Here is a 27,471-nt window from a genome sequence, read left to right as displayed (position 1 = left end):
TTATACGGCTGTTTTCTTGTATACATGGAGTACCTTGACGGAATAGTTTCAAGATCAGTTGACTAGTATGTTAACGTGACTTATTTTACATAGAATTGCCCCAAGCAGTTGAACTGTTCTGATTTATAACTGGTGTCTTTTAGATGAAGAAAAGAAGCTTGTGGAAGAGGTCTTTAACAACGCCATTGACTGCTTGTCAGATGAAGACAAAAAACTTCCCCAGGCAAGTCAGATTTCTGTTTCTATCAACAGGACTATGAATAATTAGTACAGCTGGCAAAAAGTTTGATTTGCAAATATAATATAATGCTGTTCTTGTTACTGACCTACAACACTACCATAACAGTTCAGTATTCAGCAGTCGGTCACTGTGTTCTTTGTTTATAGGCCAGGGCAAGTTCATTTATTTATTTCACTTAAACCATGGGAGCTTGAACTTCAGAATTCTCTGACCTCCACAATTTTTTTCCCCCGTATGATATTGCAATCTGAACGTGTGTGTTTCCTGTCTGCCAAATGTGGTTCTGACAGTTTGTTTGTGTTCCAGTGTCTGTCAATGTTATGTTGCTCTAGGCAGGGAAAGGGTGACCTAGAAGTTCATAAGCCTCATCATAGACCTGATAAGATTTTCCTGTGGTGATATACTGGTTTATAGATATAGAGTATTACATTAAACATAACATTTTCAACTCCCTGTTTCTACATCTGATTTTTGGATGTTCCTTTTCTCTCTGGGTTTTTCTGCCTGCTTGCAGACCTGGGACAAATGTATTTAAGATTTTATTCGTAAACACTGACTATTTCAAATAGTTGAAATATTTATTTTTATATATATTTTGCTTTCCACAAACCATATTTAAATATTTTCAATTAAGTTACTTGTCACTAACCATATTTATAACTACTTATACCCACGTCTGCCTGCTTGTACTCATTTTGTCTCTTGTGTTGTCATGCAATGATTTTGTTATCTCTTTTGATTTTTTAATTTCATCTTGCACTGTTCATTTGTTAAATACATTTCCTGATGGTTCTTCACTGCTGTATGGTAATACACACACCAAAGCAGAGAAGTGATTCTTTTATGATGAAACATCAGTCCCTTAAGAGAAATGCATACTTATTAGTGCTGAGTTGAACGGAGGATTTTCATGTTTGCTCATAATTTAATTATATGTTGTGGCAAAGTGGTGAATATGTGCAGGTGAGTGCAGTGCAGAGTGGATAAATGACACAGATGATGATATACAGGTGCAAGGGTATTTGTTAAATGGATTCAATGTCCAGAGCTTTATAGCAAACCTGCAAATAATAATAATGTTGGAAGTTGTACAGCGGCGTGTATCACTTCTAATTTATAATCCCACGGGTTTGACCCATAACCCAAAGTCTAGTTCTTTCACCCACACAAAACACAGACACAATTCCGATAGTGCGTGATTTTAGTGCTCGTGGTGCAAAGAGACGGTTCCTGTAGTGGGAAGGTGAGTGGTGATATCCGGGTTTTACGCTGGCCTGTGGCTGCAGCTCCGGATCGTGCTCAGTAGTCTTAGTGAAAACAACACAAGACAAACAGTGTTAATACACAAACAAACAGGACACTCACGGTTTCGGTATACAAACGGGCTCCATCTGGGTTATTTAGCGTAACCATCTGCAAAGGAACAGATCACAAAGCCACGCCCCCCTATTTATACACTCGCCCTAACCCCTAGGTTAACGAGTGCATCCGCTCCTCCAATCCTCAGATGCCACGCCGTTTACCGTCCGGGTCAGTGAGCTTGGGTGCCGTAGCTCCGCCCCTTTCCTAAATGGCCGACTTCCACCTATCCTTCGGAATAAATTGTCTTGCCATTTGTTTAAGGTTACTCTGTTCCTTCTTTCTAGTGCCCTCACCGGTCGGGAAGGAGATCTAACACCAAGCGTCATTTGATCTCTGTCACAAATTTTTTTTTTTTATCTGCACCGTCCGTGGGTTTTTTTTTTTTACATTTTTTTTTACTCACGACAGATAATCGTAAATCATCATTTTAGAGTCTAATGAAGCTTGCTGAATAATGCTATGTTAACATATTGAATTGCATGCTGCTTTGTAGTTTTCCATACTTAATGAAAAACTGACAACCATTAAATGTGACACTTTGAAATCTAACATGAAATACTTACTGTACTACTATTATGGCTTCCTGTAATATCTAAATTATTTTTTATTTTTTTAATTGAAACAAAAAATTTAAAAAATAGAATAGGGGATGCAAAACTTTGGAACTACCTGGAACGCCTGGAATGCAATGTTTTCCACAGCTAGACGGTGGAACGGTTTCGCAAATCAGATTGTCCTGTTTTGTTCGGTCTGTTTGAGCTCCCGAAATTACTCCTTTAGTATCGCATTTCCGACTTTCAGCAGAGCAGTCACATGACCTGAACACTGACCTGTTGCCAGAGCGCTTGCTCTGCGTCCCGCATCCAAATAGAAAATACCTTGCTGCATTTCTTTTCTAATCCCATTGGAGTAGACGGCACCTATTTATTTATTTATTTATTTATTTATTTTTATTTTTTACATCGTAGTCTTTTAAAGTGGGCTCAGAAAAAAAGGAATATATTCGGAGTTGGGCCCCTGAAAAGACTGGGCCCGGGTGCAGTTGCACCCCCCCTTTGATGCCGGCCCTGTAGACTGTGAGTGGCCCTTACAAACTGAACTTCTAGCTACAAAATTGACTGCAGAGAGCCACACTGCTGTGAATCTACAGCAACATGTAGAGAATATGCTGTCGAGAGTTTGCGATCCCCTCTCTATGAGGAACAGGCCTCCATGAACTACCGATCTGAATAAGATTGCTTTGCAAGAACCCAAACTATCTATCGCAGAATACCTGCTCTTATGGTGGAAGCAACTTGCCTCGCGTTTTCCATCACTTTGTTAGGCTGTTGAAGACGCAACAGTGTCATATATGTAAATATTAAAAAAAAAAAAAAAAAAAAAAAACATCCAAGAAGTATGAATATGTTGTGCAAAAAAGTCCTGTACAACATATTCATACTTCTTGAATATGTTTCTACTTTAAATAATGTGCTACATTTATTGGCTTTAATTACCTTTTGAAAACTAATGAATATCTAAATCTTGGACGAACATCATAATACCATGTTCGTCTCAGCACTACGTTTTTGTCCTGTGAGATTGACTTGCTCTAAAGCAGCACAATGCTTTTTTGACCCAGATGGCCTTCCTTAAAGAGGCTCAGAGCTGTTGTGTTTGTGTGGTGTTAGTTTTTTTTTTTTTTTTATAAATAAATATATTTATTAATCTCACGTCACACAGAACTCTTTCATTTGCCATTTTTGATATTGTCACACAACTTCTGGTGAGCTGGTGAAATGCAAGGTATTTTTGTCATTGGTAGTGAATACGAACAACTGATTTTTGTATCCGAATACATGTAAAAAATTGTATAATATATATTTTGTTCGAATATTCAGGTATTTGTTCCAGCACTAATATATTAATGTATTATTTCAAAGGTTGAGCATGTGTTGCCACTGTTGAAGAGAGGAGTAGGGATCCATCATGGTGGTTTGCTTCCTATCCTGAAGGAAACTATTGAGATTTTGTTCTCTGAAGGCTTACTGAAGGTTAGTTGTAAAGTCTGTTATTTGCAGTTGCACAGTACACATGAGAAAAGAGTTCCTGCTATCTAGTGCAACATATATCAATCTACCACAGTGCCCTTGCAATGTGTAGCACACTTTAGTGTAAATGGGATGCCCCTTGTAATTTGTGTTGCAAATGAAATATTACATTTGAAAGTCAGTTTCTCAAAGGGCAAGACTACTTGACAGACTTTATTAGAGTAAACTTTATTAATAGTGAACTGATTGGTTGGCAGTGAAGATTAGATGTTCAGCTCTTGCATACTGCAAGTACATAATAGTTTGTTTATTTCTCCATATATTTAAACTGAGCCTTGCTAACATCTAATTAATGGAGCCGGGTTTTTTTTGGTGGTTTCAGGCCTTGTTTGCAACAGAGACGTTTGCCATGGGAATCAACATGCCAGCCAGGACAGTTTTGTTCACAAGTGCCCGCAAGTTTGATGGAAAAGATTTTCGTTGGGTAAGCAAGGAACATTTTGGTTAATTGTTTCAAGCTCTAACACCCACTAACCGCACCCCAGAATACTTGTTTTGATGTCTTAAACTTGGTCAAGCTAATTAGCTGTTGTATTACTTTGTGGGAGGGGTGGATTTTGTGTTCTTAATTATACTTTTTGTTTTTTGGTTGTCTAGATTACTTCAGGTGAATATATTCAGATGTCTGGGCGTGCCGGCAGACGTGGCATGGATGAAAGAGGAATAGTTATTTTCATGGTTGATGAAAAGATGAGCCCGGCAATTGGAAAGCAGCTTCTTAAGGTAAATGAGAAATGGGGAGCTCACATTTTAGAAACCACAGAGTGGTGATTGTAATAATAATAATCGGCTGTTTTGATTTTAAATATTACTGTACTGTCAGTCCTGAAGGAAGTTCTTTATAGTGCCTTGATTGTCAGACTGCCAATTAAGACACATAAACTGAAGAAATTAACTACTGGTTTAAGAAATGCATTAAAAGCTGTTTCAGTAGCATGGTAAGAGATTTAAGATTATAGCTGACAATCATTGATGCCTTAGCTGTTTTGACATTTTTAAAATATTTAAACAATATGGAATCTGCAAAGTAGTGCAGACTCCTGACCCTTTGGCTATCTAATCTACTGAACTGCACTACAGACCTTTTAAAGCACAGAGGTTGAGGGCATTGGGATGCAGAGATAATTGAGTTATTGTCTGAGTGGGGATTTGAGCTCAAGATATTCTGCGAAGACCCTTACTCTGATTATTAAACCAAAACTGCCTCCTAATCCCTTTCATGTGAAGCAAAAACTATGCTAATGAAGTTATGCTACCTGCATCATGTTAAAATACAAACCTACACACAGCTGTTTATGGAATTATGTTCATGTAATACATACATGTTTGCTTTATTTTCTTGCAAGAGAAGGAGTAGTTGGTTTTGCCTGAGCTTTTGTTTGTGGCTCATTTCATTATGAAGTGTGTGCGTGAGATCTGCAGACTTTGTGGTGCCTATGGTGAGCTTAGCGGAAGGGGAGCTGGCAGTGGTCTCCTGCAAGCTCTGGTATCAAGATACAAACATTGAGCACAAGCTGAAACCAGTCCAGATTAATGAAGGAAAAGAGAAACAAAAGATCTCTTATTGTAGTGTAATGTAGTTATTTGTTTTCAAAACATTGCTTTGTACACTGTGTTGCTTTTCTGTATAAAGAATGATTTGCATTTTATCATGCAGCTCCTTAACATTCTTAATTAAATGATCATATCCCCATTAGAACCTAATAGTAACAATTACAAGTAGTGTCTAGTGTCTTAATTTCATTGAAATGAATCATATTTGGCACAGTTAACATTTTATATAAGCACCTTAAAGCTGCCACTTTACTACTTATCAATTCCAAAAGGGGAAAAAATTGATTTTATAATTAGTTGTCTGTCTTCTGAGCTCACCACATTTGTTTCTTCTGTATGTTGTGCATATAGTATTTGAGCTGTTTATAAATCCAGGTGTTTAAAGCAATATTTCCTGCTCCAGGCACTTAAAACATCCGCTCTTTCAACATTTTCAAGTTTACCGAACTCCAATAGCAGTTTCGAAATGATTCAACACTTGATCAGTATTTAGGAATGTGTTTTTGCTTGAGGAAGGACTGTATGCTTCATTTGAATTCCTTGCTAGGACAGAAGTCAAAGTTCATCCTCTTGGGTGGTGGGACAAATGTGGGGAAAAAAAAAGTGGTTTGGCAGTGTGAGCGAAAGTCCCATGGCGGTTATATATCCTGTGCTTATTTCATTATTATAATAGCGCACTTTCTGTATATCAAAACATTTCTACTTTCTGCCTGCCAAAAACATTGAATAAAGGCCATGGATGGTCACCAATCAGTCATTTTGATTGGATCCTCGTCACATGAGTCAACGCATTTTTTATATATCACTAAAATGGCAAGGAAGCCATTAAAGATTCCACATCAGTGACTGTTAACCTCCCCAGGCTTCATATCTTTACAAAAAATATTCCCCAACATACAGCGACAGACAGCCAATGCATCAAATTGAATAAGAAGGAACGTGTCGGACTGCATTAGATTTACACAGCAATGCTGTAACAGCAAGCTAATCATGTAAAGTTATTAACAAAATGTGTTCAGGTCAAGCCATTGAGGGTAAACTGCAATTGGTTGGTAAAATGATACCCCAACTGAGTGGCTGACCTTTTCACTCACTAATTTGAGAGCTGCACTGTATGCTGGAGATCATCTGTTGACGAGAGTTCAATATTGCCTCGAGGACTTTTGGCATAGAAGTCTAGTTTTTAAACCAGTTTCAGTCTTTAGAGCTCAAAAAGGTTGTTGGGGCTCAAAACAACAATAAAAAAGGAAAAGGTTAGGTCTCAAAGACTTGAAACAGGAATGTGACTACCTTGCATTGTTGAGCATGACAGCTAGGAAATGAAGGCACTGGGCCACCTGTGTTCCAGGGGGGTTCCATGGATAATGATGTTAGTGTTAATGCAATGTGGTGCCAATGTGTTTTATAGACCGAGGTTTCAACATGTGGTGCATACATAATCTCTGCTACTAGCTGCTCTACAGTTAACCTTGGGTGATGTTAAAAATGTAAAGTTAAATATATAATATTTAATTACCACACCCCTTTTACCACAAATATGTATTTCCATTGCAAACCTATGGCTGCCTAAAGATACCAAAAATACAACCTTCTGTAATACTTCCAATATGACTGTCCTGTTATATAAAGTGTGTATGTTTTCAGGTGATTGCAATGTGGTGTTTGATGTTTTTTAGGGTTCTGCTGATCCTCTCAACAGTGCTTTCCATTTGACCTATAACATGGTGTTAAACTTGCTGCGTGTTGAAGAGATTAACCCTGAATACATGTTGGAAAAGTCTTTCTACCAGTTTCAGCATTACAAAGCCGTCCCAGGAGTAGTGGAGAGTAAGTATCGGCTGTGAGTAAGAGCCAAATGGCTGAATATGCAGTTATCATTATATTGTAATTTAAAGGTCATTAGGAGTTGCAAAAAAAAAAAAAACCCTATGGATGCGCTGTGTAAATGGTGTCCCTCCTGTCCTCCACTCCATGAAAGGAGAAAGGTTTTACTGAAAACTGCAGATAGATGTGAGGTTTGTTAGTATTTTACTTTTTAAAATACAATAACGTTTTGTAAATTGAAAGTACTACATCTTTACTGTGTATCCATGGGCAAATTCAGTAGTTCAGTTTTTTTTTTTTTTTTAGGGAGGATGATGTGTCAAGGTAAAAATGTAAGTGTTGTTAAAAAATTGATCTGAGATTTCCTTTAACCGGATTAGGGATCTTGTATTGCCCAATCCCTGGTAAAGGACCTCAAATGTTATCTATTACCCATTTTCCGATGGCACATAGGGGCCATTTTTTTATAGAACCGTGATAAGAAGGCTTTGGCATTTGGGTAAAGGCATTGTTTTGGGCTCTGGAAATGTAACTGCGAGATGGGCCTTGCCAGATGGTAAAGCCCTCTTATGGGTTCTATTGCTCAATTAACAAGGCATTCTTTAAACTTAAAACCATAAAGCTTTCTAGAGTCGACTTGGTACAGTTATACCTTACACTTCCGGCCTTTTCATTTTTTTTTTTTTTTTAAATAAATAGACTGTTACAGATCACAGCTTGTAACTCTACTTCAGGTGTGTCCTAGTTTTCCCACATGAAGCAGATTTAAGCAAGATGTAAGAGCTGGTCAGATATCGCTGGTAATTGTAAATTTACTAGTGACAAATGTAGACCAAGCTGTGTTGTTTTTTTTTTTTTTTTTTTTTGGTATTAAATCGGCTTTGCTTGACTCTTTTTAAGAGACCAAGCTGGTTTAAAGTTTGATTTAGTGAGCGCTTGCAGTTAGCCACTTCTTGGAAATGAACAGAAAACTGAAATGGAAACTATGAAAGCATAAAAGGAAACGTGGAGGGGAAAAAAAGGTATCCGGATGTCCGATGTAATTGTGAAAAGGCAAATGTTGATTTTAATCAAAAGCAGGCTCCACTGGACAGCTAACAAAGTAGTCAATACCAAGGTAATAGCTGAGTGGTATTACCAAACTGTTTGAAATGGTCAGGTTAATGTCAAGTCTTTAAATGTTAGAGTTGTCTTCAGTAAATTATGAATAATGTTACAACAAATTTGTATTGCTAAATCCCATTTGCATCTCCACCTCTGGGCTGTTGGGATTATAGAGGAAAATATTAACGGTGCTTTGGCAGATTGGTTATGGAAATACTGAGAGAGGCAGTTTGCTTATTGATTTATTTAAATTTTTCGCTTCCTAACTTTTGGATTATAGTCTTCAAAAACAAAGAAGAATTGTGTAGTATTTGGATGGGAATATGGTTCTTGTTGCACCGCGCTGCACGCCATCGTGTGTTATGTCTTACTTTTACAAGCTGCTGTGTTGAGAGCACGTGAGCGCAATCATGAAAATTCCTTAGTAAAGAATACATTTGAGTCGCTCCAACTATATACAGTGGCTCTCAAAAGTATTCACCTCCCTTGGACTTTTCCACATTTTGTGTTACAACATGGAATCAAAATGGATTTAATTAGGAGTTTTTGCCACTGATCAACACAAAAGTCCATAATGGCAACGTGAAAAATAAAATAATTGATTACATAAGTATTCACCCCCATGAGTTAATATTTGGTAGAGGCACCTTTTGGCAGCAATTACAGCCATGAGTCTATTTGGATAAGTCTCGACCAGCTTTGCACATCTGGACACTGCAATTTTTGCCCATTCTTCTTTGCAAAATTGATCATGCTCCGTCAAGTTGGATGGGGACCTTTGAACAGCAATTTTCAACTCTTTCCACATATTCTCAATTGGATTGAGGTCCGGGCTTTGACTGGCCCACTCCAGGACATTTGACCTTTTCGTTTTTAAGCCACTCCAGTGTGGCTTTGGCTGTGTTTGGGGTCATTGTCCTGCTAGAAGATGAATCTTCTCCCAAGTCCAAGGTCTCTTGCAGACTTCAGCAGGTTTTCTCTGTACTTTGCTGCATCCATTTTGCCCTCTATCTTCACAAGCTTTCAAGCCCCTGATGCAGAGGAGCATCCCCATAGCATGATGGTACCACCACCATGCTTCACGGTAGGGATGGTGTTCTCAGGATGATGTGTGGTGTTAGGCTTGCGCCTATACACATAGCGCTTAGCGTGGAGGCCAAAAAGCTCTATTTTACTCTCAGTAGACCATAGAATCTCTTCTTCCACTTGGTCTCAGTCTCCCACGTGCCTTCTGGCAAACTAGCCGAGATTTGATGTGAGTTTTTTTCAACAGTGGCTTTCTTTTTGCCACTCTTCCATAAAGGCCAGTTTTGTGAAGCACCCAGGCTATTGTTGCTGTATTGTGTCTCCCAGCTCAGCTGTGGAAGACTGTAACTCCTTCATAGGCCTCTTGGTGGCCTTCCTGACTAGTGCCCTTCTCGTCCGGATACTCCGTTTTTAAGGACGGCCTGTTCTAGACAGTTTCACAGTTGTGCCATATTCTCTCCATTTCTTAATAATGGCCTTTACTGTGCTCCAGGGGATATTCAGTGCCTTGGAAATGTTCTTATATCCTGCCCCTGATTGGTGCTTTTGAAGAACCTTATTCTGCATTTGCTTTGAATGTTCCTTTGTCTTCATGATGTAGTTTTTGTTAGGAAATGTACTAACCAACTGTGGGACCTCCCAGAGACAGGTGTATTTACCCTGAAATCTTTATTAGATACACATTAATATGATGACTCAAATAGATGTATAACAATACAAATTAAGTATATATCCTGTTTTAACTATGTACATACCATATTACTTTGAATTATCGCTGCTGTTGAATAAGTGCCGCACTCAAATAACGTCTCCCTCAAATAAACGGCGCTGTCAATAATGAAACTTAATCGTCAACATCAATAGAGCAAAGAATTGTAATGAGATTTTTTTTTTTTTTAAACCCTACCTGAAGACGTGACATACTATTGTTATGCTTGTGTATGGCTACAACGAAGTGTACGTTTTGACCTTTAGTTGTTCGAACCTTCGATGGTACTCGTTTGCATAATTTACAGGTGATGTCACAATAGCTCTGCTTGATTGAAAATCTTATTTTACGGTTAATCCATATACATGGATTAAAACATTCACATGAGATGTTATATAAAACGGTAATCATGCTTATATAATTTAAATAAAAATGTTTATTTACACGTAATTGAAGATGTTAGCGATACATACAGTAAGCTTGTATTGCACAACTGCCGCGTACTTGGACAAAACAAAGCTTTATTTAAGTCACTGTTCCAAGCAGGTTATCTGTCACATTTTACTACTACTAAAAAATATGAATACTAATAATAATAATATGAACTTACACTTGTCAAGTGACCCCAGAGATTGGTTATACCTGTATGATACAAGTCGCTTGTACAGTTTGCATTCAACTTTTTTTTTTTTTTTTGGTCGTCTGGGCATTTAACAAAAAAATCCCAAACAGTTTCAAGACATTCCTTTCAATACAGCTTACGCTATACAAAGCTTTGCTGTTGAGATGGAGAATGAAGAAATTAAAGTTTTGCTTTTTGGATAACACGAGCTGGAGGGGGGAGGGATGGACGGTGTTCAGTTTTCAAAATTAAAATTATTAGTGTTATCGTGTTTCAAACATTCTGCCATAGCACTCCTCTCACACTTGTATACTAGGTATTCAGTACATATTTTACTGAAGCAATCAACCGTACCGCCCCAGTGCTTTGGATGTTATACTCTGTTCCATACACGTCAGCGGCACCATATAGAGTTGCTATGTATAATGATTTGGTAGTGGATTTTAATACAACAACTTTTGTTTACATAGTATGCATTATACAAATCAAAAGATCGAATTTTGCATGCCAGTGACATTTAATGTGTGATTTTATAGCATTCATGTATTGTCAAAAAGTTTCTTTTAACTTGGGGTGGGGGGTGGGGGGGTTGCGAATCCCTGGCGATAGAAGGAACCTCTCAACACAGCCTTACTTAATTGTTTATGATGTGGATCCGCGTCGGCCACGCGACATTCACGGACTGCACTTGACAATGTGTGAATATCTGATTTGTATAATGCATATTACTTAAACAAAAATTTTATTAAAATCCACTACCAAATCGTTATACGTAGCAACTATGGCGCCGCTGCCGTGTATGGAGCAGGGGATATTATGCCAAGAAAACTGAGCAGTCTGCCCCTTCCCCCTCCATCTCGTGTTATCCAGAAGCAAACTTTTAATTTCTTCATCCGGCATCTCGACAGCAAAGCGTTGTATAGTGTAAACTGTATTGAAAGAAATGTCTCTCACCCTCTGCTGTTTTGGATTTTTTTGTTAAATGCCTAGACGACCAAAAGAAAAGCTGTTGAATGCAAACTGTGCAATTGATGTGTCATCGAGGCACAACCAATCTCCAGGGTCATTTGTCAAGCATAAGTTCATGATGTTGCTGAAAAATGTGACTAATTAACTTTAATAATTATTTGCAACGTTGTTTTAATTGCTATGTGTGGTTTAGATATTTTAGAAACAAGCGTATCTTCTCTTCCATCTCAATTTTAATTCCCAAAAGTGAACAACTCACTCCAAGTAATACATATGCACAAGTTCTAGACAGAGCTTCCCTTTCCCTTCAGCATCTATGGTAATGGCTGAGTATTAACTATGATTGCAAGTATTTATTTAAAGTGTCTTTTATATAAACCTCACAATTTAAGTGTCTTTCTATGTTTGCTTTAATTTTTTGTTATTTAATTTTTATATGTTGCATTTAGTGTTTTTGTATTTGCAAAAAACACAGGGCTCTAGTTATGACCTAATTGTAAAATGATTGATTCTCCTTTAGTAGACACATTAATAAAGAGCCAGTAAGAACCTGTGACTCAAGTTAGATCTTTGATAGAACACCCTCCCACTGTGGTATCACATCTTGGTAAAAAGGATTAATGGGACCAATTTTAGAGTTTTTTCAGGTTTTAACAACAATTTGCATAAGAGTTGGAAAGACACTATGCTAATAGTATTGTCACTACAGTAAACAAACAGTACAGCGTGTCAGTGGGGAGAGTCTGGTACTATACTCGTGGCTTACCTAGAACAAGTGTTTTTGTGTTTTGGTGGCTATTGTTTCAACATTCTCCAATGTGCATAAATGTCAGGAAAGAAACAAAGATAAGTAAAGGTTACAGACTTAGAAGGACCAACTTGAGGTTGAGAGATTTGTAACAGATAGAAAACTTAAACCAGGGAAAAGCATTGTTGGCTTAGTTCATAATACTCTCTCGTCTACGAGGTCACAAGTGAGAATCTGTACTAATAATTCACTGTAGGCAAAGTGAATCACCGTGACATACTGTCGGAGGAATGTTTCTAGTGGTTTCACCTTCAGAAAATTCATAGATACTCCTAATACCCTGTTACAAATTGTTTAAAGGTGCTTACCAAAGAAACACAGTAATGACTTTGGTTCTGTACACTTTTTATTATTCCAGTGGGAGGAGGGAGGGGGGCATCAACTAGAGAGTTTTATGTTCAGATATAAATTGCATAACTTTTTTTTTTTTTTTCCTGCAGGGGTGAAGAAACTAGAAGAGCAATACAATGAAATTGAAATCTCCAACGAAGAAAGTGTGGTCACCTACTACAAAATTCGACAGCAGCTGGCTAAACTCGGAAAGGAGATTGAAGAATACATTCACAAACCAAAATACTGTTTGCCTTTCCTGCAGCCTGGAAGACTCGCAAAGGTACATTCTTAAGTTTTCTTTTTTTCATATTTGTACATTTACACCGATCCTAAGCCCTACCCCAACCTCCACAATCCAACATGTTACTCGAAGTACAATTTCTGCAGTTATCACATTCCAATACAGATCACATGTAAAATATGATGTGCATCAAAAATTAATGGTGAACAAGATAAACAATTCAATTTGAATCCCCTCTGTAAAAGGTTGAATTTGCACGCTATGCTTCAGCATGTCCATATTAAGCCCAAGTAACTGAAAAAAGACTTCTTGTCAGTGTTTGTCATTGAATTTAACTTTCTTTTTGTATTTCTAAATCTGCCCTTTAGAGTGTTTTGGATGACTGGTAACAGACTCTGAGGAAGGTACTAGCCCAGGGTGTACAGCTCCAGTCTTTAAGGACTATTCCATGTCAGGTTTTAAAGATTATCAGTTAAAGTAACAGATTACCTGAATAGAGGTGTAATTGCCATTGTAATTGATGGTATTCTTGTAATAAATCTGAACTAGAAGGCCCTTTCTGTTACCACCGGACTAGCCAGAAATGTTTTGTCTTTTTGACGTTACTAAAATACTTGTGGATTTTGTAACATCCAACAAATTAATGTTGTAAAGGGCAATGTTTTATTTATTTTTAAATGTCAGTTTTATATGTACTTTTTTTTCACTTAGCATCCTATAGTAGCAGCTGCTGCTTTTGTGTAACATTTAGTGAACACAGCCTGTGTGGGTCGGGTTCATTCTTTCTGGCAGTCTTTTAAATGAATACTGTATGTTGTCCCTTTCCCCTCATTTATTGAAGATCCAACCAGCTGTATGAAATCTAAGCTTTTTTTACTATATTTAAAAAAAAATTGAACACAGCAATCCCCAAATAGATGTTTTGAAGACTGTTGCCTGCTAAGACATGAATGACTGACTGATTTCTAAGGGTGTTCTTTTAAAGGAATAATAGCCCAGGCTTTATCACATAAGCATTTTCACAATGCCCCAGTTGTTTTGATGAAACTCAATGTTTTCCAGAGTTTATTTTCTAGAATGTCCCATGAATCCCGTTTTTATCTAGCCACAGTTCAGGTTATTGGACCCTGTCTGACCCCATACAGTTTATACAGGCAGCAGGTGGGGTCCTATTACCTTTTTAGTGTACTTTTATAATGTGAACGTAATGGCTTAACCTGAACCAAGATGTTGCTATGCTTTTGTTAGTACCCTAAACGGCTAGTGTTTTTATGTGTTAATTTTTCAAGTGTATTGCTCTAATTGTGAAGCACATCCATAAACGTGGCTTCTGCCTAGACTCGTAAACCTTTTCCAGATGAGCAGGAAATGCAACTAAGGCTGAGGCTATGCATCATTTATCCCCCCTGCCCTGCCCCCTGTGTGTTTACTGATGGGATTGCAGGAATCTTCAATGTAGCGCAACACGCCTAACTTGCTCTGTTAGTTACAAATACTGTATTGACTGAGCTACAATGCCTTCCATTGTTTGGCAGTTATTTTCTAAAGTAAGATGGTGAGAAAGTAAAGTTTAATGTTTGGGATACTCCGTTATCACAACTACTCTGCGTGACCATTTAATGAGATGGTAAGCTACAAAACCTAAAACAAAATCAGCGTTTATTCATCTGAGCTATCCCGGAGTAAAAATGAAGAAAAACAACCAATATCGTTCCAAAAGTTGTATCTTCAGTCAGAAGTGTTAAGCATCCTGGTAACATCGGTCCCTAATGAGCAGGTATTCAGTAATGCTGGGCAGGCTGTAAGCAAGCGCCAGTCGTCGCTGAAATTAAAACAAAATGTGGACACTGTCATGCTCCTTAGCACAACTACAATATAAACACTTTTGTTAATAATCTGCTGTGGACAGTGGTAGCTTTTTAATTTTATTCCCTCCGCCCCCCCCCTCTTGATAGGTTTGTGGTTATTCTGACCTTGCTATGGATATAAACAACTGTTTTATGTATTTGTTTTTGGATTTTGCTTTGACCCCTAACTGGTACAAACAAGGTAAAACAATGCATAAATAGATGTAATCAATTTCATATTCATAATAGTTTTTAAAGAGTTACTCTGTGTACACAGTAATCCACAGCTCCACATGTATTGCTTTGGTTTTTTGTTTCTTTTTTTACCCTTTCATAACATTGATAAATCGATGCATCTGCTTTTTTTAGAGAACGATATGTCGATAGTGAAAAAATTGGGCATCACCCAAGCCTTAAATTCAACCCCAATTATATTTCGGTCCCTCTTGTGGTTTGTCAGCTTTTTAATTTATTTTGAACTGATTTATAATTCTGTCATCCTTTATTTTCTCAGGTGAAAAATGATGACGACGACTTTGGTTGGGGAGTGGTTGTAAACTTCTCCAGGAAATCAAATGTGAAGGTAATTGTGCCTCAAGTGCAACATTTTCATTTGTTGATCTTAAAATTCTGAGATGTCATGATTTAATGCTCTGAGATATGCTTGTTTGACAGTATTAGTGAATGAATTATGAAAAATATATTTCAGACTATGTGAGAACAGGTTTGAGAATGTATTTATCATATGAACTTTTATCCTACAGTTTAATGGTATGGATTTCAGTCATTTTGCATTGGAGCTTTTATGACTTAATCTTCTTAGTTTAACTTTAATCTGTTTTGTAAGATCACCACCAGTTTTAACCTCACTATATCAGTGATATGTGGTCTGATATACAGACCACATATCAGTGATATGTGGTCTGATATACAGACCACATATCAGTGATATGTGGTCTGATATACAGACCACATATCAGTGATATGTGGTCTGATACACAGACCACACACTGGCGTAGAGTCTTGTTTTTGGTAGATACTGTACCAGTTTAAGATCTTCAGTCAGGTTCCATTACTAAGTCAGAGCTTTGTTTTAACATCTGGCCATTTCAGGTTTTTTACGGATCTTTTTCACATATCAATTTTGACATTCTCATGTCATTTCGAGTAACGCAGGTTCCCATATGGGGTGTGGGTGCTTTATGATTCAATGTATCAGTAATAAAATGGCTCAAACTCATTTCATGGTTAGTTATCTGTTCTTCTATATCTTTGGACATTTGCAGCCTCCTACGGCAAGGTTATCAATCTGATTGTTAATTGTATCTGATCAGTTAAAAGTCAATGTATCTAATCAGTTAAAATTCTGATCATGGAATTTAATAGGACTTCGGCTACTTTTTGTAGCTCCACATTATGTTGTATTTTTTTTTTGTTTTGAGTGTTTGAAATTATATGTATTTTTTCTTTCTGAAATTCTATCCCAATTCTTGAGCTCCATAGTAGATGCAAATAAGATGATCTGCAAGTAGGCAGTTTATTTTTGGACTTGTCTGTCTTTGGAAATGTTGGAAATTACAGTGGCTTGCGAAAGTATTGACCCCCCTTGGCATTTTTCCTATTTTGTTGCCTTACAACCTGGATTTTTTATTTGGATTTCATGTAATGGACATACACAAAATAGTCCAAATTGATGAAGTGAAATGAAAAAAATAACTTGTTTCTAAAAAATAAATAACGGAAAATTGGTGCGTGCATATGTATTCACCCCCTTTGCTATTAAGCCTCTAAATAAGATCTGGTGCAACCAAGTACCTTCAGAAGTCACATAATTAGATTGCACACAAGTGGACTTTATTTAAGTGTCACATGATCTGTCACATGATCTCAGTATATATACACCTGTTCTGAAAGGCCCCAGAGTCTGCAACACCACTAAGCAAGTGGCACCATGAAGACCAAGGAGCTCTCCAAACAGGTCAGGGACAAAGTTGTGGAGAAGTACAGATCAGGGTTGGGTTATAAAAAAATATCCGAAACTTTGAACATCCCACGGAGCACCATTAAAGCCATTATTAAAAAATGGAAAGAATATGGCACCACAACAAACCTGGCAAGAGAGGGCCGCCCACCAAAACTCACGGACCAGGCAAGGAGGGCATTAATCAGAGAGGCAACAAAAAGACCAAAGATAACCCTGAAGGAGCTGCAAAGCTCCGCAGCGGAGACTGGAGTATCTGTTCATAGGACCACTTTAAGCCGTACACTCTACAGAGCTGGGCTTTACGGAAGTGGCCAGAAAAAAGCCATTGCTTAAAGAAAAAAATAAGCAAACACGTTTGGTGTTCGCCAAAAGGCATGTGGGAGACTCCCCAAACATATGGAAGAAGGTACTCTGGTCAGATGAGACTAAAATTGAGCTTTTTGGCCATCAAGGAAAACGCTATGTCTGGCGCAAACCCAACACCTCTCATCACCCCGAGAACACCATCCCCACAGTGAAGCATAGTGGTGGCAGCATCATGCTGTGGGGATGTTTTTCATCGGCAGGGACTGGGAAACTGGTCAGAATTGAAGGAATGATGGCTGGTGCTAAATACAGGGAAATTCTTGAGGGAAACCTGTTTGACATCCAGATATTTGAGACTGGGACGGAGGTTCTCCTTCCAGCAGGACAATGACCTTAAGCATACTGCTAAAGCAACACTCAAGTGGTTTAAGGGGAAACATTTAAATGTCTTGGAATGGCCTAGTCAAAGCCCAGACCTCAATCCAATTGAGAATCTGTGGTATGACTTAAAGATTGCTGTACACCAGCGGAACCCATCTAACTTGAAGGAGCTGGAGCAGTTTTGCCTGGAAGAATGGGCAAAAATCCCAGTGGCTAGATGTGCCAAGCTTATAGATATATACCCCAAGACACTTGCAGCTGTAATTGCTGCAAAAGGTGGCTCTACAAAGTATTGACTTTGGGGGGGTGAATATTTATGCTGCTCAAGTTTTCTGTTTTTTTGTCTTATTTCTTGTTTGTTTCACAATAAAAAAATATTTTGCATCTTCAAAGTGGTAGGCATGTTATGTAAATCAAATGATACAAACCCCCCCAAAAATCCATTTTAAATCCAGGTTGTAAGGCAACAAAATAGGAAAAATGCCGGGGGGGGGGGGGGGGGGGGGGGTCAATACTTTCGCAAGCCACTGTATGTGCAAGGGAATTGTTTGTATTTATGCCACAAGATGACGGAAGGGTCGTCCTTTTTAATATCTCTTTTGCAGATTTAAATCCTAAGAACTTGAATGTGGTAATGAAATGGCAACATGCCAGAGCTGGTTTAACTGTGCATATTGGAGCCAAGGTAGCAACTAAGTGGCTTTCCTTCTGCAGTACAGTGCACTTACCACTGGGCTTCATAGGGAACACACCTAAAAACTGATAAAGAATTCTTACACAGATGTGTTATTTTTTTTTTTTTCAATATATTTTGGGTCTGCATTTGGTAATCCTAAGTGGGGTTTGAGTCAACAGCACTCTGTTTTACTCTTGTTGGCATGATGTTGGTCTTCTGCATATAGGATTCATTACCTGACACTGGTGTATTGACTGCAACTGACAGAAGGGTTTTGAAACATAAATCAAACCAGCTGTTAAATAAATACCTGATGGATTTCAAGCCATAGATAGGTGCAAGTTCAACAGAAGACTCTTTCTCCTATTTTAAATTATATTACATTTCTTGAACTTGATGCATGGCTCATTTTAGTCAAATACAATTATGTAGTGCTGCCAAAACAATCACCTCTCTCTCCTGTGACCAGAACAGATATTAAAATAATATTGTAAATTTGTTTTGTATTTTTAGCTTAGTTCACCTAGTTGTCACAATACATGTTTGAGCAGCAGAACAGACTTATTGCAATATTAACCCTCATCAGGGCACATAAACTACTGAACCAGGCACCTGGGGTCTGTTTGGACCCCTATTTTTATATATTGTGTTCAAGTTAGTTTTTTTCAATCAGGAAAACAACTTGTTTTTGCTTGTTTTGTGTTTATTTTGGCTTCTTAACTAAATTTCACACTTGAAATATATATTTTTTAATCATATTAAATTTTATACTATAAATACTGTAAAACTTTAAATAAACACCTCAGCATTTTGTACGGTATTTGCCAGTAGCCCTGGCGCCTATTGGAGACCAGCGACTATTTGAGACTCTGCGTTTATTATGTAAGATCACAAACATCTCCAAATATTTCAGATGCAATCATGAAGAAGCTGCCTGTACAAAACCTTATAGAAATGACATAAGTAAATTTTAAAACATTCCAGCAACATCATTAAATGTTGTTAGTGGATAATAAGTTTCTGTTGTACACCCAAGTATAAACGAAAGGTGTATATATGTGTGTGTGAAAAAGTAGTCCTCTGGGTGAGCACTTTAAACAAATGTACACATATTCTCACATTCAGTCTTGCATTAAAAAAATGCAGGGGTCATGTTTTCTAACATGGTGTAGCAATGGTGAATAAGCATTCACAAATTCTGCTTAGAAAACAGTCGCTCGTAACTGAAACCTCCCTTCATCTCCCCTGCAATGCCAACCCCACTTGATGACATTTTACGTTTGTTCTCCCTCTGCGCGGGATGCGAAGTTTATTGTTTCAATTTACTGAAACACGTTGAAGCAAGTGTAAAGTCTTTTTACAAAAATGGAGATTTATACTGGGTTATGACCCTGACTGAAGATGTCATTAGCAAAGTTGGCCGGTTGTACTAACAAGGTCAAATAGGCTGTGTCTTACTAAACATTTTAAAATATTACCATAATGAACATTATTGTAGTATGTTGCTTAAAACATAATAACACAATAAATTCATAATAAAGTTGAGTTATTCTCTATAAACAGTAACACGTTTAAAGCTTGGTGTTTACATTGTCGTCAGAAAAAAAAAAAAAAAAAAAAAAAAAAAAACTTTACACCAATACAGTACTGGTGAGTGATAATTAGTTTGTTTGAAAACCAGGCTTTAATCACTGAAAAGGTGCACAGGCAGTGATTCTGTGAGCCCTCAGGAGCTCAAGTACCAGTGGTAGAAAAGAAAGTCCCGCATAGTGCAAATAATTCTCCTGTTCAGTCTATATATAGTGTGGATGCTTCACAATACATTTATGCAAAGTCTCCCAGCTTTCTTGAAAAGATCTATGTTTCCCTCATTTCTTTTGTATTTGTTATGCCCTCAATAGTATCTATAGTAGATTCAGTGTCCGGTGTCACTTCTAGCAGATTCTACTGCATTTGCTGAAGCGGTTTTGTCCCCCTTTCAAAACTTTCACTTTTTGTTGCCTTATATCCTGGAATTTAAAATGCATTAAAATAGTTTTTATTTTATTTTTGTTCATTTATCTACACATCCTACCCCACATTCTAGAAATTTGTAGGAAATTCATTAAAAATAAAAACTGAAATATCTTGGTTGGATAAGTGTCCACCTCTCTTGTAATAGCAATCCTAAATTAGCTGAGGTATAACCAGTTACCTTCAAAATCACACACCAGGTGGCCTCCACCTGTGTTAAACTGTAGTTATTCACATGATTTCAGGATAAATTCAGCACTTCCTGTAGGTTCCCTCTGCTGGGTAGTGCATTTCAAAGCAAAGACTCAACCATGAGCACCAAGATGCTTTCAGAAGAACTCCAGGACAAAGTTGTTGAAAGGCACAGATCAGGGGATGGGTATAAAAAAAAAAAAAAAAATCAAAGTTCTTGAATATTCTTTGGAGCACTGTCAAGACGATTATTCAGAAGTGGAAGGTGTGTGGCACCACCAAGACCCTGTCTAGATCAGGCTGTCCCTCCTAACTGGATGACCGAGCAAGGAGGAGACTGATCAGAGAGGCTATCAAGAGGTCCAATGGCAACTTTGCAAGAGCTACAGGCTTTTATGGCTAAGACTGGTCAAAGTGTGCATGTGACAACAATATCCCAAGCACTCCACAGATCTGGCCTGTATGGTAGGGTGGCAAGAAGGAAGCCATTACTCAAGTATCCTGTATTGAAGAATGCAAAAAAACACACAGGAGATTCATTCTGTAGCCATGTGGCAAAGTTTTGTGGTCTGATGAAACTAAAATTGAACTTTTTGGCATAAGTGCAAAGTGTTATGTTTGGCACAAACCCAACACAGCAGATAACCCAAAGAACTCCATCCCTGCTGTGAAGCATGGTGGTGGCAGCATCATGTTATGGGGATTTTTTTCATCGTCAGGGACTGGGGCACTTGTCAGGTTAGAAGGGAAAATGAATGGAGCAAGTACAGAAAAGTCCTTGAGGAAAACCTGCTGCCCTCTGCAAGAAAGCTGAAACAGGGGTGGAAGTTCACCTTTTCAGCATGACAATGACCCAAAGCACACAGCCAAAGCTACACTGGAGTGGCTGAGGAACAAAAAGGTAAATGTCCTTCAGTGGCCCAGTCAGAGCCCCGACCTAAATCCAATCACATTTGTGGCATGACTTGAAGATTACTGTCCAACACTTGAACAGTTTTGTAAAGAAGAATGTTCAAATATTGCCAAATCTAGGTGTGCAAAGTTGTTAGAGACCTATCCCAACAGACTCACAGCTGTAATTGCTGCCGAAGGTGCTTCCACCAAGTATTAACTCGGGGTTGGAGACTTAACCAATATAGTTTTTCTCAATAAAGACTTTTTCCCCTTAACAGTGTGGAGTATGGTGTGTAGATAAGTGGGGAAAAAAAAAATCCTCATTTAAATGCATGAAACTCTGAGGCACTGATACAACAAAATGTGAAAAAAGTTCAAGGGGGTGTAGACTTTCTATAGGCACTGTGTGTAAAAAAAAAAAAAAAAATATATATATATATATATATATATTTTTTTTACACACATACAGTGCCTACAGAAAGTCTACACCCCCTTGAACTTTTTCGCACTTTAAAAATTAATAAAAAGTTAAAATTAATATTGAGCCACAAAACATTCTATAAGAACACTGCAAACATTTCTGACAGTCTTAGTCCAATTTTCACATGCTCTGTTTATTTTGCACACTTTTTACACACTCTGTTTTAAAATATATTTTTCAGTCAAACAGGTTTAAAAGGCATTGAATCACAAAAGGACACTCTGTACTGCATCGCCAGCCAAGCCCCACCCCTTGTTCGCCATATTTCACATACCTCTTAGTCATGCATATTGATAAATCCTCTCCTGACCACTCGTTTTATCACCAAACTCCTCAATAATGCTATCCAAGTCATTATGTTATTGCTATAACATCTCAAAAAGCTCTGCAAGTGTCTTATATTCTTTGAGCGCTGGATGCAGAAGCAGCTATCTCCTTTGTTTGGTTCCATGCAGGTGCTATGTGTATTGCTCAGATCAACTCCTTTTTTTTTTTTTTTTTTTTTTTTTCTCCCAACATAGGACCTGCAAAGGGTTAAGCATTGTTATTGGGTGTAATGCTTATGTGAACCTGTGATGACTACAGTTGCTTAAACTGCAGGCAAAATGCGTGTTTTAATTATTTGATTTTCTTGCAATTGACATTCACACATGTTCTGTATGTTGTAGGCTAGTACTGGAGACCTGGACCCCTTGTATGTGGTAGAGGTGCTAGTTCATTGCAGCAAGGAGAGTGTGAAGAATGCTGCCACAGATGCTGCCAAGCCAGTGAAGCCAGGCGAGAAAGGGGAGATGCAGGTTAGTGTCTAATAACTTCAAGGTCATGTCACGTGTCCATAGGTAATAAAAATGTATAGGTTTTTAAATGTCCACTCCCCTATCTGCATATGAAAGCAAACACATGGGGTGAAGATTAAAGTACATATATATATAATATAGTACCAGTCAAAAGTTTGAGTACACGTGCTTGAAACCAGGTTTTTCATGATTATCTGTGCTTTTAACTGTATAAACTGGTCTATAAACACTTAATATTTCATTATATGATACGTGTACTTATATAAGCTGATAATGATAAGTGAATTGCATTAAAAAAAATGTAAATCTTGTCAGTTTCAATGAAATGGTCACCTAAAGCAAGGGGATTTCAGTCTGAAGCCCAAGTCAGTTAAAAGTCTGAAATGTGTATAACACGATGTTGGAACACTGGCTTAAGTATGTAAGTGTCTTTGTTCTCTGAGTTAACTAGCATGTTACTAATTATCCTTTTGTCACCAATTATTGTTAACAGGTGAGGGTCCATGATTACTATAAATATAGGTAGCATAGGCACAGGTTTGTCATTCCTGAATGTAAAGGAGCAGAAAATGGCAAAATACACTCAGTTAAGCAAAGAAAAGAGACAATTACTGTAATTACATTAAGAAATGAAGGATCTTTAAGACAAATCGCAAGAACTTTGCAAGTATCTGTAACTGCTGTGGTCAAGACCATCAAACGATTTGAAGAAACTGGCACTCATGAGGACCTTACAAGGTCAGGCAGGCCAAGGGTGACCTCAGAATCAGAGAACAAGTACATTTGAGTCACAAGTCTGCAAAACCGGCGAGTAACAGCCCCTGAAATACAGGCTCAGCTAAATGCTACTAGAAGTACAGATGTTTCAACATCAACTATTCAGTGGAGATTGCGTAAAGCTGGCCTAATTGGAAGAATTGCTGCAAAGAAACCATGAAGAGTGCAGAATAAGAAGAGACTTTCCTGGGCCAAAAAACACAAACTGGACGTTTGAGGAGTGGAAGTTGGTCTTATGGACTGATGAGTCAAAATTTGAAATATTTGGGTCCAACTTTGTAAGAGGGTGAGTGCATGAGTTCTGCATGTGTGGTTCCCACTGTCAAGTAGGCAGTGTCATGGTCTGGGGTTGCTTTGCTGGTGACAGAGTTGGTGAAGTCCATGGCAAGCTCAACCAGCATGGCTATCATAACATACTTCAGAGGCATGCCATTCCATCAGGATTACGGCTAGTTGGGCATTCCTTAATTCTTCAGCAAGATAATGACCCTGAAACACACCTCAAAGTTGTGCAAGAACTATCTGGCGAAGAAGGAAAGTGAAGGACAACTCAATCTAATGACCTGGCCTGTCCAGTCTCCAGACTTCAATCCCATAGAACTTGTATGGGACGAACTGGACAGAAGAGGCAAAGCAAAGATACCCACAAGTGCCCTGCATCTCTGTGAATTGCTGCAGAAGAGCTGGGAAGACATGTCGGGTGATTTCCTGCTGAAACTTGTTAACCAAATGCCTCGTGTTTGTGGCTGTTAAGGCAAAGGGTGGCTATTTTGAGGAATCCAAGATTTAGAGACAGTTTTCAATTTTCTTGAACATTGCTTTGATACTGCTTATGTTTTATATATTGTAACATGTGTTTTTATTTTCAAGTATTTACAGAAACGTGTACGACGTAAAACATTGTCAATTATGAAAAAAAAACTATTTTCCAGCAGCAAGTGCTGACTGTACCACTGGTACTGTGTGTGTGTGTGTGTGTGTGTGTGTGTGTATGTATATATATATATATATATATATATATATATATATATATATATATATATATATATATATATATATATATATATATATATATATATATATATATATATATATATATATATATAGATAGATAGATATATAGAGAGAGAGAAGAGAGAGAGAGAGAGAGAGAGAGAGAGAGAGAGAGAGAGAGATGGACTTTATTTAATTAGGAGTTTTTGCCACTGATCAACACAAAGTCCATAATGTCAAAGTGAAAAATAAAATCTACAAATTGTTCTAAATTAATTACAAATATAAAACTGAAAATAATTGATTGCATAAGTATTCATCCCCTTTGCTATGACACACCTAAGTAAGTTCTGGTGCAACCAATTGTCTTTAGAAGTCACATAATTAGTTGAATGGAGTTCATCTGTGTGCAATTAAGGGTTTTCACGTGATTTCAGGTTAAATACACCTGTCTCTGGGAAGTCCCACAGTTGGTTAGTACATTTCCTAAAAAAAACTACATCATGAAAACGAAGGAACATTCAAAGCAAATCCGGAATAAGGTTCTTCAAAAAGCAGCAGTCAGATATAGGATATAAGAACATTTCCAAGGCATTGAATATCCCCCGGAGCACAGTAAAGTCCATTATTAAGAAATGGAGAGAATGCGGCACAACTGTGAATTTGTCTAGAATAGGCCGTCCTCAAAAACTGAGTATCCGGGCAAGAAGGGCACTAGTCAGGGAGGCCACCAAGAGGCCTATGGCAATTCTAAAGGAGTTAGTGTTCCACTGCTGAGCTGGGAGACACTGCATACAGCAACAATAGCCCGGGTGCTTCACAAAACTGCCCTTTTCAGCACTAAGCGTTATGTTTGGCGCAAGCCTAACCACCACACATCATCCTGAGAACACCATTCCTACCGTGAAGCATGGTGGTGGCAGCATCATGCTATGGGGTTGCTTCTCTGCGTCGGGGCTTGGAACGCTCGTGAAGATAGAGCGCAAAATGGATGTAGCAAAGTACAGAGAAAACCTGTTGAAGTCTGCAAGAGACCTGGGACTTGGGAGAAGATTAATCTTCCAGCAGGACAATAACCCCAAACATACAGCCAAAGTCACACTGGAGTTGCTTACAAACAAAAAGGTCAATGTCCTGGAGTGGGCCAGTCAAAGCCCGACCTCAATCCAATTGAGAATATGTGGAAAGATTTGAAAACTACAGTTCACCAAAGGTCCCTATCCAACTTGATGGAGCTTGAGCAATTTTGCAAAGAAGAATGGGCAAAATTGCAGTGACCAGATGTGCAAAGCTGGTAGAGACTTATCTAAATAGACTGATGGCTGTAATTGCTGCCAAAGGTGCCTCTACCAAATATTAACTCAAGGAGGTGATTACTTATGCCATCAATTTATTTCTTGTTTTTATATTTGTAAATAATTTTGAACAATTTGTAGATTTTATTTTTCATTTTGACATTATGGACTTTTTTTGTGTTGATCAGTGGCAAAAACTCCTAATTTAAATCCATTTTGATTCCATGTTGTAACACTAAAGTACTTTTGAGTGTTTGTCTGAATTGCTGATTAAAATGCATTGAAACATCTTTGAGATACTGGGAGTTTTGAGTTCTTATACAGCAACTCAACTGTGCTCTGTCAGTATACTGTACAATAGCTACTAACCTATGTCTCTTTTTCAGTGACTGTTCTCCTTCATGATCAAAAGTGTACCACTGAAAGGCATTGCCAATTATTTCTTCGCCCAATATTGTAAATTGAATTTAACCATAATGTGTGCATCTTTTAATTTTGGATAATTTACAGTAAGATCTATAAAGGGCTGGTAATAGTTATTGGGTAAGATTTGCTGGAATCTTGTTAACTCTGTATTAACAATTAAATGTATTGTCAGATGGCACAAGATACTAAGCAGAAAAAAATATGAATTTCTTAATTATCATCTGGGGAAAATAACTAAAGCAAATCAGGTTTCTGAGACTGCAGTGCCCTTTCCAGTTATTGTCCATATGCAGTGAATGTATATGGAAAGCTTTCTGTTGACAAAGGATGCTCTGTGTGATCCTGGCATTGTTGCTACTTCCTGTACTTCTCGCACTCAGTTCTGTGATGTTGCTTGTCTGTTAGCCCCTTAGGAATGAGTGTATATTTATATTGGCTGTAAAAGATTCTCTTTATGGAGGGTTGTGTTTATGTTACTGACTCTCTTCTGTTGTGACTTCTGACAGTTTTTGTTCAGCTATTCCCTGTTGGCAGCCAGCAGCTCGGTATGGAACGGAGATAGCAAGAATTGCTTTGGAAATTGTGCTGAAGGAACTATTGCACAATACATTTAGTTGTTTCTTGAAAACCCTTTAATGTTATCCACAGCTTTGACTAATTTGAGCCAGGGATGCATGCCATTTTATATTTAAAAACTCAAAGCAAATGCATTGGAATAGTAGTTTGCTGAAGGTTTTCTTTCAGTTTGTAAGTATAAAGTTAACGTTTTCCTCCAAGTACAGAACTACTAAGATTACAGTAACCACATAAACAGAGTACACTAGTACAGTAACCATATACACTGAGTACACCAACTCAATTAATACAATTGTCCTGGTTAAAGAAAATATCTGTCAAACAAGTTTAGTTTCAATCTAGCTAAGCATATTTTATATTTGAAAAACAAGCCCAGATGAGGACTTATGAATTTAACCATATTATTCTCCTATACAGGTAGTGGTAAAATTGTCGTATTATTCTTGAGGGAGATAGATGATTAGTGTAGTAACATTTGTATTGCTCCCTGGAGGCCAATTTTATCTATGTTTTACACCATTTTTGCTAATTTCTACAGAGATCACACGGACATAACTAAAGGAGAGAGCTGCTTCTGCATCCAGTGCTCAAAGAATATCACTGGCATTTGCAGAGCTTTTGTAGATTTTATAGTAATAAAGTAATGATTTGGATCGCATTATTCAAGAGTTTGGTGATAAAACGAGTGATCAGGAGAGGATTTATCAGTATGCATGTCTGTAAAGAGGGAGGTGAAAAATACAGCGAACAAGGGGTGGGGCATAGTTGTAGAGACAGTACTGAGTGTCCTTTTGCGATTCAATGCATTTTAAACCTGTTTTCCGGGGGGGGAGGGGGCGGTATTTTAAATAGCGTGTGTGAATATAAATTGGACCTGACGTGCCTGACAAGCGCTGAATAAATGGACTGCAAAGAATTAATAGTTAATGAACAGTTGTACTCTATGATCC

At 37.8% G+C, this 27,471-nt stretch overlaps 1 protein-coding gene across 1 annotated transcript in view; it reads left to right on the top strand.

Moving 5' to 3' along the window:
- The window catches only part of LOC121314243 (exosome RNA helicase MTR4-like), a 70,441-nt gene that overhangs the window by 19,123 nt on the left and 23,847 nt on the right, over window positions 1-27,471 (top strand). The window contains exons 12-19 of the mRNA XM_041247287.1: window positions 144-223; window positions 3,526-3,636; window positions 4,016-4,117; window positions 4,291-4,416; window positions 6,924-7,074; window positions 12,750-12,922; window positions 15,245-15,313; window positions 22,326-22,454. Coding sequence (XP_041103221.1) covers window positions 144-223; window positions 3,526-3,636; window positions 4,016-4,117; window positions 4,291-4,416; window positions 6,924-7,074; window positions 12,750-12,922; window positions 15,245-15,313; window positions 22,326-22,454 — 941 coding nt within the window. The remainder of the gene's footprint in view (window positions 1-143; window positions 224-3,525; window positions 3,637-4,015; window positions 4,118-4,290; window positions 4,417-6,923; window positions 7,075-12,749; window positions 12,923-15,244; window positions 15,314-22,325; window positions 22,455-27,471) is intronic.

This window comes from Polyodon spathula, chromosome 1 (genome assembly GCF_017654505.1).
Source record: "Polyodon spathula isolate WHYD16114869_AA chromosome 1, ASM1765450v1, whole genome shotgun sequence".
Classification (NCBI taxonomy): domain Eukaryota; kingdom Metazoa; phylum Chordata; class Actinopteri; order Acipenseriformes; family Polyodontidae; genus Polyodon; species Polyodon spathula.
The sequence above is the reverse complement of the archived record's forward strand: the minus strand, read 5'-3'. Positions and strand labels throughout refer to the sequence as shown.